We start from the raw sequence: 12,243 nt of genomic DNA, 5'->3' as shown, positions 1-12,243 counted from the left end.
TTTTACAATAAATGAACACAAGCAGGAAGACACTCATGAAGGCACCCACAGCCTAGTTTTCACCTTGTGAGAAAGCTGCTCCTGCAGAAACTCAGCAGCATCAGCACAGGGACTTTAGTAGGTTAGAACTTCTGACCACTAAGCCCTCCTCCAACTTCTTCATATCAGCATCGTTCCAAATGCAGCACACCCCATATTTAACTGAGCCTCCTTATCTGTCCCTCTCCCACTTTTTCCAGCTCTATAAGGCTGCAACCCTTTCATACTTATATTATTCATTGAGTAATTTTAAAAAAAGGCAAATATATGAAGTACATACCTGCTTTTATGCCACAATTCTGTCATAAGTTTGAGATAACTTTTACAAATTGCTGGTTTCTTATCTGTTCTGGCTAATCCTCCACAATCCAGAAAAAACTGTGTCAACGGAGGGCTAATTTAGAAAACAAAAAGACAGTGAAATCAAAGCTTAAAACTCATTCACTTTTAGTCATTCCACCAACTGCCAGCACATGCATCCCTACAGCTGGTCTTTTGCTGCTCTCTTCACAGCTTCATATTTATTTTTTCACATCCTTAATAAGCTCAACATATTCAAATCAATTTGGCCAGGCTTCAGCACAGTCCTCCATGCTGTCTGATCCAGTTCTTACCTTCTTACTCGCTCAGGAACATGTGTCACCTCTCATTCTTTACACAAATCTCTGCTTTTCCTCTTTAGCTCTCTGGCAGGTCTGTTTCCCTTTTTATTGCTCTTCCTGTATTTGTGTATCAAAATACAGGGGTGCCTCTGAATTCAATCCTATACCTTGTCCTATCTTGCAGCGTGCTCTTTTTCTTAGACAACTTTAAATTCCCATATATGCAAGTGATGGCCAAATTTATATGTTAAACATCTTATCTAAACTTCATTTATGAGCTTGGTGTAGTGGCTCATGCCTTTAATCCTAGCACTCGGAAGGCTGAGGCAGGAGGATTGCCATGAGTTCAAGGCCAGCCTGGGCACATGTAAACTTATTTACAGCTGGCTTGCATTATATAGTAAGCCCTGTCTCAAAAATAAATAAATAAATAAGCAATGCTCAAACTGATAGCTGCCGTAGCATTCCAATTTCAACATGCTCAGAATTTAACTTTTTATGATCTTACTCCTCCCCTTTCTACATTCTAGCACATGGCACTGTTAACTGCCAGTGGCTCAAATCAACAATTTATTTTTCTTGCCTACATTACTACAACAGTCTCCTACCTGGCACTCAAACTTCCATTTGCCTCCCCCTCCAATCCACTACCCACACACCAACCATGATGATCTTCTTTAAATGTAAACTAGAGTAGTTAGCTGCCCTCTTGTAAAAACTGCAGGTGAATACCTGGATGTTAACGTGACCTATGTGGCCTGGGCCCACGCCCTTCACTCCCCAGGGACAACATTCCTGTCCTGCAGTTGCTTCCAGTTCCTCAGAAAGCTCAAGCTCTTTCCCATTCAAGGCTGCTTACAAAAAGCACTCATCTTTCTCCTTAGATGGTCTCCCTATCTTTCCATTATCAGCTCATATTCATCCTCCAAGTTCCACGCTAAATGTCATTTCTTTGAAGAAGTGTTATTCGACTATCAAATAAAAACTTGAGTTCCCTTCCAGGGATTTAGCACAATGGCACAAGTGCTTGTCTGGCAAGTGCGAGGTCATGAGTTTGATCCCCAGTACCAAAAAAAAAAAAAAAAAAAAAACCGACTGAGTTTCCTTTTTCCACAGGGTTGTAGACCATAACCTAACTGAAACCTAAGAGTACTGATGGTAAAGCACTAAGAGAGGGTATCTAAATAAAAATAAGTATGAATATATCTAGTCTCCAACCACTGCTCTAAAATTCAACTTAGTAGAAAGGGCAATGTGAAAGTCAGTGATTCTGAATTTCTGAGCAAATATACCTAAATGCAAATGTAATACCCAACCTATCTAGCTGATATAATTAAAAACAAAATCTGAAAATTTTGCTGAGAGTTTACTTATAGAAAAAGTTTTTTCATGGGTTCTCAAACCAAAAATAATTTGAAGAATTAATTAGCTCAAGCTCTTCATTTTCTGCATGTAAAAAATAACTTGTTCAAAAACACACAAATATCTACCATTTAAGCCAAGAACAGCATCTAAGAAAACTATAGAAGCACACCCAGGAATCCCACAGAGGTGATACTGGGTTGTCCCTAACCCAAATTCTCTCTCTTTTCTGTTCTTGCTTTTGAAACAGTATGGTCTTCATTTCACTATGTAGCCCAGGCTGCTCTCAAACTAGCACCAATCCTCTTGCCTCACAAGTTCTTCCCTTCTCTACTTTCAGAGTTAGTATGTGTTAGTCACATGATTTCTAGCTCAAAAAGTCACTTTAAAAAATACATAAACAGGGGCTGGGGATTTAGCTCAGCGGCATAAGCACCTGCCTTGCAAGCAGGCAGTTGAGAGTTCGATCCCCGGTACTGATAAAAAGGAAAAAGACCAAAAAAATAAATAAAATAAAATAAAATAAAAAATTAATTTCTTTACTTACCAATTAGAAAGAGCCTGTAAAGCTGCATTCATATAACAAGTATTTCCAATATTTTTCAAGCCTGTAAGACCTACCACGAAAAAACAGGTCATCATTTAATACAAACATGACTCAATTATTCTGAGAGTTTGTTAAGTACTACGGTTTCAAACCTCCATTAACAACTGGGGCCTTGTGTGGTGGCACATGCCCATAGTCGCAATTATTTTTGAGGCAGAGACAAGAAAACTTCAAGTTGGAGAGCAGACCTTGTCTCAAAAATAAAAACAAGGAGCAAGTCCCTGGATATAATATCACCCACACCCACATACATACCCCAAAATCGTATGAAAATATGATAGCTCGATGGTGAAACAAGTGCTAAGCATGCACAAGGCCCTGGGTTCAATCCCCAGCACAAAGAAGAAATAAAATAGGGGCTGGGAATTCAGCTCAGCAGCATAAGCGCCTGCCTTGCAAGCGCACGGTCATGAGTTTGATCCCTGGTACCAACAAAAAAAGAAGAAATAAAATAGCAACATACAAAACTCAGGTCACACTTGCAATCACCAAATTTTTGAGCTTTAGATAATTTCAAGAATTGTTAGTTCAGGTCTGGGGATGTAACTCAGTAGTCTGAGCTCTTGTCTAGCATATTCGAGTCTCATCCCCAGAGCACAAAATAAAATAACTACATAAATACCTACATACCATAGTTAGTCCAATATCTGAGATCTACAGAACCCTTCCTAAGTTTAACTAAGAACAAGTATTTTTAAAGAACATTAGTTGAAACATACTTCCCATGATAACCAGTTTAATTATTGTGAGAAAGTAAGTTTGATGGCAATGCAAAAAACTTTCATCATGTACCCAAAATATCCTTTTCCTTCTCATTTCAACGTTTTACAGTGAGTGAAAGCAGGGTTTGTTACTCTGAACCACAAGAAACTGCTAACACTTCATCTAAATATCATCAATTTCCCATGAGTCCAGCACATGTGATGAAGCTGCCACTGGACAATTTTTATCTCTTCGATGTATTTTCAAATTCACTTTCACCAGTTTACTGCATCATTAAATGGGGACTGGGATGTAGCTTAGTGGTATAGCACATTCAGCATGTACAAGACCCTGGGATCAATTCCTAGCACAAGAAGAGCTGAGGGATAGTGGCTCACACCTCAAATTTCAGCCATCGGAGGCTGAGGCAGGAGAGTCACTATTGCAAGTCCAGCCTGAGCAACTAAGCAAGATCCTGTCTCAAAATAAAAAATAAAATGGGCTGGGAATCAGAGCACCCTAATATCCAACTTCCACTACTGGGGGGAAAAAGATGAAAAACATACATTTCAACAATAACATTAGAGAGCTTTTTGAATGTGGAACAAAACAAAATTTAAATATAACCCCTGTTCCCTCCTGCAGTATTGAGGATGAAACCAAGTCCTCATCACTGAGCTACATCCATTGTTCACTGTTAGCTTTTCACAAAACAGTTTCATTCACAGTAACTGCCAGTGAATCTTCAATAAAATAAATACTGTAGGTCAAATGAAAAGACTAAAATCATAACTATATAAAGTATACATTATCCCTAGTAATGCTAATTTTATACCAAAGTATTAATTCCCAGATATTTAACACAGTAAGCATATAGCTAGTAACAATTATAAAACGAGAAATTTAAAGTTTATACTGGGAAAGCAATGAAAAAAAGAATTCAGATGTGTTATGTACATGTACTGACTCCCCATAAGCAATGTGACCATTATGTACTGTAAATGTACTAATAAAAATTGAGAAAAATCAAGGTCATATGAATACTGTGGAAAGGAGTTGGGGACTTAGCTCAGTGGCATAAATGCCTGCCTGGCAAGCACTAGGTCGTGAGTTTGGTCCCCAGTACCAAATAAAATAAAAACTGGAAAATCCTAACACACTGGTTACCTGCATGAGGGCTCAGAGTGAGGGAGCGCAGGAGCATGGCAGACTCTTTCTCCAGATGAATGTGGTCCTCAACAATTGTGCGAAGGGGAGACCTTTACTACCCTCCTCGACCTCTATCACTGACAGACACAGGTGTCTGGTATAGGACCACTGTTCAAGAAGATCTCTGAAGTCAAATTTAGCAAAACACCTGAAGGCTCGGTTGCTAAAATTAGGACCCAGCTTTGATACAGTGACCCCAGAGAAACTGTAAGTTTATTTCATCTGAAAATACAACTAAACTGGGTCAGATTTCTGAGTTCTTTGTTATTATCTCCATTCCTTTTCATTTCTAGATTGGGAAATTTTCACATGACACGGTTTTCTCAAGAAATGCACAGTACCAAACAGAGGAATGTTACACAGGAGAAATATTTTACCTCTTGCCTTAAGTTCATCTTCCTCTTCCACTTCTATATCCAGGTCATCAAATACAGCAACCAAGGGAGTTTTCAATGTTGTATTATTAGGTATTTTAAAATCCTTAATATAAAAAAAAGCATATGATAAGTAAATTTTTAAAAACTTTAAACTTATATAACATCTACACTATAAAAAGTAGTTATGGATTAGGGGCTGGGGATTTAGCTCAGCGGCATAAGTACCTGCCTTGCAAGCAGGCAGTCGTGAGTTCGATCCCCGGTACCGATAAAAATGAAAAGACAAAAAAAAAGACAAAAAAAAAAAAAAAAGTAGTTGTGGATTAATAATGCCACATTAATTGATGGCATAACAGGGATACCAATTCTAAGAATTTGTGGTGTTAGAAAATACTGTATTAACAGCATATCATATTGGCTTTATTAATCTATGTGCTTAATAAGTCACTTTTTACAACTGACTTATGAATTTAAACTTAACAACTGTCGAATTCAATGACACTACAGCTCAGCAATCTTTCTCTTGTTTTGTTCCATTTTTTTAGTGCATGTTAATTGTACAGAATAATGAGTTTCATTGTGATGCTCTCTGGCCATGGTGCTGCACAACCAGAACCCCAATATCTGGAAAGCTGAGGCAGGAGAAGTGTCTTGAGTCTGAGGTTAGCGTGGCCACATAGTAAGTTCAAGACCAGCCTGGTCTACACAGCAAAATACTCCTTCTCTAAAAATCTAGCAACCTTAAGTTACATAGTATATATGAGCCAAGAAAAATCACTGCTATACCTGTGCAGCATCAGACATGTGCTACAATGACTGGGGATTTAGCTCAGCAGCACAAGCGCCTGCCTGGCAAGCACAAGGTCGAGCTTGATTCTTGGTATCCAAAAAAAAAAAAAAAGAAAAAAGAAAGAAAGAAAAAACATGCTATGAAGAGTATAGAAAAATGAATTCATGTCAAAAAATAAGTATAAGCTGGGCGTGGTGACTCACACCTGTAATCCCAGCACTCGGGAGGATCGTTGTGAGTTCGAGACCAGCCTGGGCTACAAAGTGAGCTCAAGGCCAGCCTGAACTGCATAGCAAGACTCGTCTCAAAAAAAGACAAAAAAAAGAAAAAAAAAAATATGTATAGAAACATGATTTTTATAATATGCATAAGAAAAAAAGAAACCTCATTGTTAACTAAATCTGATCAAATGATGATCAGAATAAGTTAGAGGTCTATTCTAATTTCACTTTTTTGCTTTATCTTTGTCTTTGATTTTGGAACTTTTTTTTTTCTCTTTGTACTGGGAATCAAACTCATGACCTCTCACCTGACCTATTTTTGTTTTTGTTTTCTGAGACAGCATCTGGCTACGTAGCTCAGGCTGGTCTTGAATTCACTGTATAGTCCAGGTTGGCCTTAAACTCATGGCAATTCTCCTGCCTCTGCCTCCTAAGTGCTGGGATTACAAGCATGCAACCCATGCCTGGCTTTTTGTCCTATTTTTGCATGTTTGGAAATTTATGAAAATTAGATGATCAATCTTCCAAGCTTATACATGTTTTATAAGTCTCTTGCTCCAGCAAGAGGAAAGTCTTTCAAGACTGATGCTGTTTTATTATATTCTATCTGGTTTTCAATAATTAGGAAGATGTTTGCAGTGAGACAAATGGGAGTAGAAGAGAGAATGGAAGAGAAAAAGACAATTAGTATCTGTACTCCCTATCAAAGAGGGCCACCATCACTTCTATAAGCAGATTTGTTAGAAAAAGATAAATATTATTTAAACCACTTTTTTACAAAAGTTTTTAAAATTCACTAGGTACTTTTTCACTTTCACAGAGCTTCACTCTGCTATCACTCTGCTACACAGGACAGAGAAGAGCAGGAGGTGACACATTATAGAAATCTTTGTCTTTTTCCTTTTTATCGGTACCAGGGATCAAACTCACGACTGCCTGCTTGCAAGGCAGGCGCTTATGCCGCTGAGCTAAATCCCCAAACCCACATTATAGAAATTTTTGAAGTATAGGTAGGTGAAGCAGGAATACTTTTTAAATTTCAATTATAAATTAATTTATTTATTTCAATTACTGGGAGTTGATGCAGACTCCCAGAAAGTAAACAAATAAATACATAAATTTCAATTGCATGAATAAATTCTGAAAGCATTACCTAAATACTTGATATCTTAAGAATTTTGATTACCTGGACACTGTTTTCTTGTATTTGCTGAGGTTGTCTTACATGAGGCAATGAAGTCTGAGTTCCTAATTTTCTGTCCAAAAATACTTCTTTGCTGCAAGCATAACACCACACTCGAAGAGTAGTAAGATTCACAGTTAGATAATGCTTTGTATCCTGTAGTTTCACAGGAAAGAGAAACGAATCAAAATTAGATATACTTGAAAATACTTTTTGAAAGAAAAAAACCCACAAAAACTACTAGCTTTGGTTTAATAATATAATCAAAGAATTAATCTAGATCAACAAAAATATTTCTTTAGAAAGACAGTTAAAATATAATGAACATATATAATGTCTAAGCCTGCTCTAAAAGTTACTCTAGCCGGGCGTGGTGGCTCATGCCTGTAATCCCAGCACTAGGGAGGCTGAGGCAGCAGGATCATTGCAAGTTCGAGATCAGCCTGGGCTACAAAGTGAGCTCAAAGCCAACCTGAAGTGCATAGCGAGACCCTGTCTCAAAAAGACCAAAAAAAAGTTACTGTAGGCCTTTTCTCCCCACTGTCAATTATATGAAGATAAACGCAATGGTTTAATTAAGACTGCTCTGCAGCTCAGTGGCACAGCACTTGTCTGGCAAGTGTGAGGTTCTGAGTTTGATTCCTGAGACCAAAAAAACCTTCTGTGCAGTAAATAAACAAGTCTAATGTAAGAATACAGGGGAGATGAGGGCGCTCAGGGGTAAAGTCCTTGACTAGTATTGTGAGGCCTTGAGTTTCATATCCAGCACTACCTAAAAGACAAAGTAAGGAACAATAACAATAATTATTGTAGAAAAGGAGAATGGCAAGAAAGAACACAAGTGACATCAATCAAAGCATGAAATAATCAAGATACAGGGAATGTAAGATCTAAACTGGGTTTAGATCTACATAAACCTCCTGCCTTTCTCAACCAGAGTTCTCCAAGAGGAATCAGCCCTGCAGAAAATGATCTGACTGACTGTTTTGCAATTCTCCAAAGGACGATAGATACATAGCAAATACCGTTCTGGATAAACACAGAAGCAAAGAGCTGTGGGTATCTAGGGTTATCATCTTAAGGAATTCTGGCTGAGAACAGTTAATGTTGTAGAGATAGCAATTTGTATTTTAAAACACATTTCTCTGTGAAACTTCAGTTTAGAATGAGAAATAAAGCAAGTACGACAGAAGATACATGCCAGTTACATGGAAAGCACACACAACCAGAGCAAAGTAGTAAGAGAACTGCAGCGAGGACGATATGCAGTGAAAGGCCATACAGTATGAGATGTAATTCAGTTAACTGTTCGTCCACTCTGCCAGCTGTCTCTACGATCTCCTAAATTTCAGCTGTCACCTCCACATAGCTGGACATATGTTACCTCTCCTGCGTCCCTTGGTACCAGGGAGTGAACCTTCAGCATTAAGCGCTGAGCCAAATCTCAGCTCCTTTTTACTTCGACACAGAGTCTCGCTAAATCACTAAGTTCCCCAGGCTGGGCTCAAACCTGCAACTTCCTGCCTCAGCCTCCCACAGCACTGGACCTGAAGGCATGCACCATCAAGCCCAGCTGCACATATGCATCTTCAATCCCTATTGTAGCAAGGTGCCATGGCATATGCCTTTGATCCCAGCACTTGGGAGGCTCAGAAAAGAGGATCACCATGAGTTCAAGGCCAGCCTGTGCTACATAGTGTCTCAAAAAAAACAAAAGAACACAAAAGTTTAAATTAGAATTTAAATCAATGTTATGTTTGCTTTCCCTTTCCTTCAGACTATCTTTTAAAATTGCCTCCCAGGGTGTGGGGTACCTAGGAGAATAGTATATGGTCAGAATGTACAAGGCCCTGGAATCACTAGGGTTCAATCCCCAGATGCTAAATAAATGGTTTTTTATTCTACAACTATCTTGAAATAATTTTTTAAAAAAGTTTTGCAATAAGGGGCTGGGGGTTTAGCTCAGCGGCATAAGCGCCTGCCTTGAAAGCAGGCAGTCGTGAGTTCGATCCCCAGTACCGATAAAAAGGAAAAAGACAAAAAAAAAAAAAAATTCACAAAAAAGTTTTGCAATATAGGGCCAGGGATTTAGCTCAATGACTCAAGTACTAGCCTGGTAAGCCCAAGGTTGTGAGTCTGATTCCCGCTACCAAGAAAAAAGGGGGAGGGGCTGAGGATTTTGCTCAGCAGCAGAAGCACCTGCCTGGCAAGTGCAAACCTGAGTTCAATCCCCGGTACGGGGAAAAAATAAAGTTTCGCAATACAGAGAGGACAGGGGAGAGTAGGCAAGAGAAACATGAAAAGTCTTCATGTTGGTACGTGTTCATATTATATGCATGTACCAACTCCCCAAGATGAATGTTATCATTCCTACTGTAAACATGTACTAACAAAACACAAAACAAAAACAAAAGACAGGCACAGCCTGTAATCCCAGCATTTGGGAGGCTAAGGCAGGAAATAATTGCTGTGAGTCTGAAGCTACCCTGGGCTACCCAAGTGAGTTCAAGGCCAGCCTGTACTACATTAACAAGATCCTCTCAAAAAATACCAAAAATTTAGCCAGGTATGGTGGTTCATGCCTGTAATCCCAGCACTCTAGAGGCTGAGACCAGCCTGGATTACAAAGTGAGCTCAAGGCCAGTCTGAACTGCATAGCGAGACCCCATCTCAAAAAACACCAAAAAAAAAAAAAAAAAAACCCAAAAATTTAAATTTTTTAAAAAATAAAAAATGAAGACCATGCATTAAAATTTATTAGCCAGGTTTGGTGGAGCAAGCGTGTAATCCCAGCACTCAGGAGGCTGAGCCAGGAAGATCACCATAATTTCAAGGCCAGGCTGGCCTACATAGTGAGTTCAAGGTCAGCCTAAACTATATAGAAAGATTCTGTCATGAAAAAACAAACAAAAAGTATTATATACCTACCTGAGAATGTATAGTGCTGTGATCTACTTGTGACTCACCACAGCCAACGTATGAACATCTATTCTGTAAATAATTATACAAGGAAGAGAAAGTATTTTATAACAAGTCTATATTTATAACAGCATTAAAATTACATTTACAAATGTTTGATTACATGTTTAATGAGTAAATTACTTTCCATAATCAGTTAAGACACAAAATAAACAATATAGCTGCCTAAGCTGAAAGTTGTCAATGCTAATAAAAGCATAAAATATCTGAAAGGATCAAAATTCTGCAGTAGTACTACAAGTTAAAGTCTTTCCAAAGTTTGAAGCTTAATTTTCTGTTATCAATGTATGCCGATCTATGAAATTCTTTTTATTGTCAAACAAAATTTGTTATCATTTGTGACAGTTAATCTTGACTATCAGCTTACCTAGCTTGAGAGCTGTGTAGGACATTAGTAAAGCACACTTGTGGGGTTCTTGGGAGGTCTGGGCACATGACTTTGGGGACTGGGCCTGTCCCTGGCTCCTCCTCTCCAGAACCCTTCCCCTTCTCCATGAAGTGAGTAGCCTCCCCGTACCAACCCCTCCACCATGGTTCTTCTGCTTTGTAGCCACAACCATAGACTAAATCCTCAAACTGTGAGGCAATACAAACCACTTCCTTAATGGTGAGTGTCAGGAACTGTCAAAGCAACAGGAAAGCTGTGCAATGTGACATTTTTCAGATCTAAACTTACAAGAACAAGCTTTTCATAAAAGCACACACATACACTAACACACACACACACACACACACACACATATATATATATATATATATATATATATATATACACATACCTCCAGGCATGCCCAAAGATTTGGTCCTCTGACTTTACAATCCTGACAAGTACCCTACAAAAAAAATTTTTTTAAAGATGACATTTGTTACATTTATGTAATCAAACTACACAATTCACTAGCAATATCCTATATTGTAAAAATTGGAACCTATGAATATAAAGTACAGTAATAATTTATGAAAAATGTATTTAGGAAAATGTGAATATAATTTAAGCAAGACTATATCTTACATGTGATTTTTGTATCAAATCTTCTTTTGTTATTTCACCAACTGAATCCAAATGTGGACAATGATTTCGAAAAGTTGACATTGTGTTGGGATTTTTTTCCGGTTTCCCAAGGCTTCTCAAATGAGGTAATACCTATAGGAAAAGTAACCCCCTCAAAATTAATTAGAAAATACTAATATAGCATACACTGAAAACCTCCAAAAACTGTAAATCAGGAGAGAGAAAAGGGGTGAAAAATGACCAAAGCAGATTACATGTATGTGCAGATCTGCCGAAATGAAAATCACTAACCTATAAATCAATATGATTCATAAAAAGATGTGAAACAAAAGAAAATGCTAACATTCTATAAATAATTAAGAATGACACAATATGAATAATCTAAGTTCAGCAGACTGCTTTTCAAGTGTATTTTTACAAAAATACCCAGGCAAGTTCCACAATTTAAATTCATTTGAACACTAAAATTTCTCTATCAAATAAATGTTTTATTAAAACTGACACTAATAAATGAAAGTTTAATATTCATGTCTTTTACTCCTTTTTCTCTATTTCATTTTTTATAGATTAGTAAAAAAGGGGAAATTTAGGTCATTCAATTTTCAAGTATTCTTGTCCTTTTTGTTTTTCCTTTTTAAAAACTAATTCTTAGGCCGGAATAGGAATTGGAAATTCACACTAATGGCAGAAAGGTCCCTACTGTTAACATAAATCACTTATCAGTCCGGTACCCTGCCCCTGTCCGGTACCCTGCCCCTGTCTGAAGAGAGGTCCTTCCTCTCAGGGCTTCTCAGCCAGGCACCGTGGGCACTCAGAACCAGATGACTGCTGTGGGGGATCACTGCAGGGTGTTCAGCAGCACTCCTCCTCCTACCCACTGAAGGGCAAACAATACCGCCACCGCCACGGCCACGGCCACTGCCACCGCCACCGCCACCAGAACGAATGTCTCCACAGAATCCAACCATGTCTTCAGGGAACAAAATCTCCCCAGACTGACAAGCCCAGGGTTCATGATCTTTACAACCCTGAGGTCAGTGCCATCGTTAACTTTATTTGCACACGTGCCTAAGCGATGCCAAGCCAACTGAGTGGACCTGTTAGGGTAAGCTACAGCAACTGATTTTCAAATAATGATCTCGGGCCTAACTCAGTATTTC

The 12,243-nt window shown here is 38.4% G+C and overlaps 1 protein-coding gene across 3 annotated transcripts in view; it reads right to left on the bottom strand.

The window, feature by feature from the left end:
* Nucleotides 1-12,243, bottom strand: part of Usp33 (ubiquitin specific peptidase 33) — a 60,240-nt gene that overhangs the window by 30,679 nt on the left and 17,318 nt on the right. For 2 of the 3 annotated variants that reach the window (XM_063257994.1, XM_063257996.1), the window contains exons 2-8: nucleotides 11,084-11,215; nucleotides 10,851-10,904; nucleotides 10,021-10,083; nucleotides 7,096-7,248; nucleotides 4,899-5,001; nucleotides 2,551-2,620; nucleotides 320-433 (exon numbers count right to left, since the gene is read on the bottom strand). In XM_063257994.1, the coding sequence (XP_063114064.1) occupies nucleotides 320-433; nucleotides 2,551-2,620; nucleotides 4,899-5,001; nucleotides 7,096-7,248; nucleotides 10,021-10,083; nucleotides 10,851-10,904; nucleotides 11,084-11,164 (638 nt within the window). In that variant the 5' untranslated portion in view covers nucleotides 11,165-11,215. The remainder of the gene's footprint in view (nucleotides 1-319; nucleotides 434-2,550; nucleotides 2,621-4,898; nucleotides 5,002-7,095; nucleotides 7,249-10,020; nucleotides 10,084-10,850; nucleotides 10,905-11,083; nucleotides 11,216-12,243) is intronic. The other variant, XM_063258003.1, reaches the window with a different exon arrangement.

This window comes from Cavia porcellus, unplaced genomic scaffold (genome assembly GCF_034190915.1).
Source record: "Cavia porcellus strain 051 isolate PalLab524CR breed Dunkin Hartley unplaced genomic scaffold, mCavPor4.1 scaffold_1, whole genome shotgun sequence".
In the NCBI taxonomy this organism is placed as follows: domain Eukaryota; kingdom Metazoa; phylum Chordata; class Mammalia; order Rodentia; family Caviidae; genus Cavia; species Cavia porcellus.
This window is presented reverse-complemented; position numbering and strand designations above follow the sequence as displayed.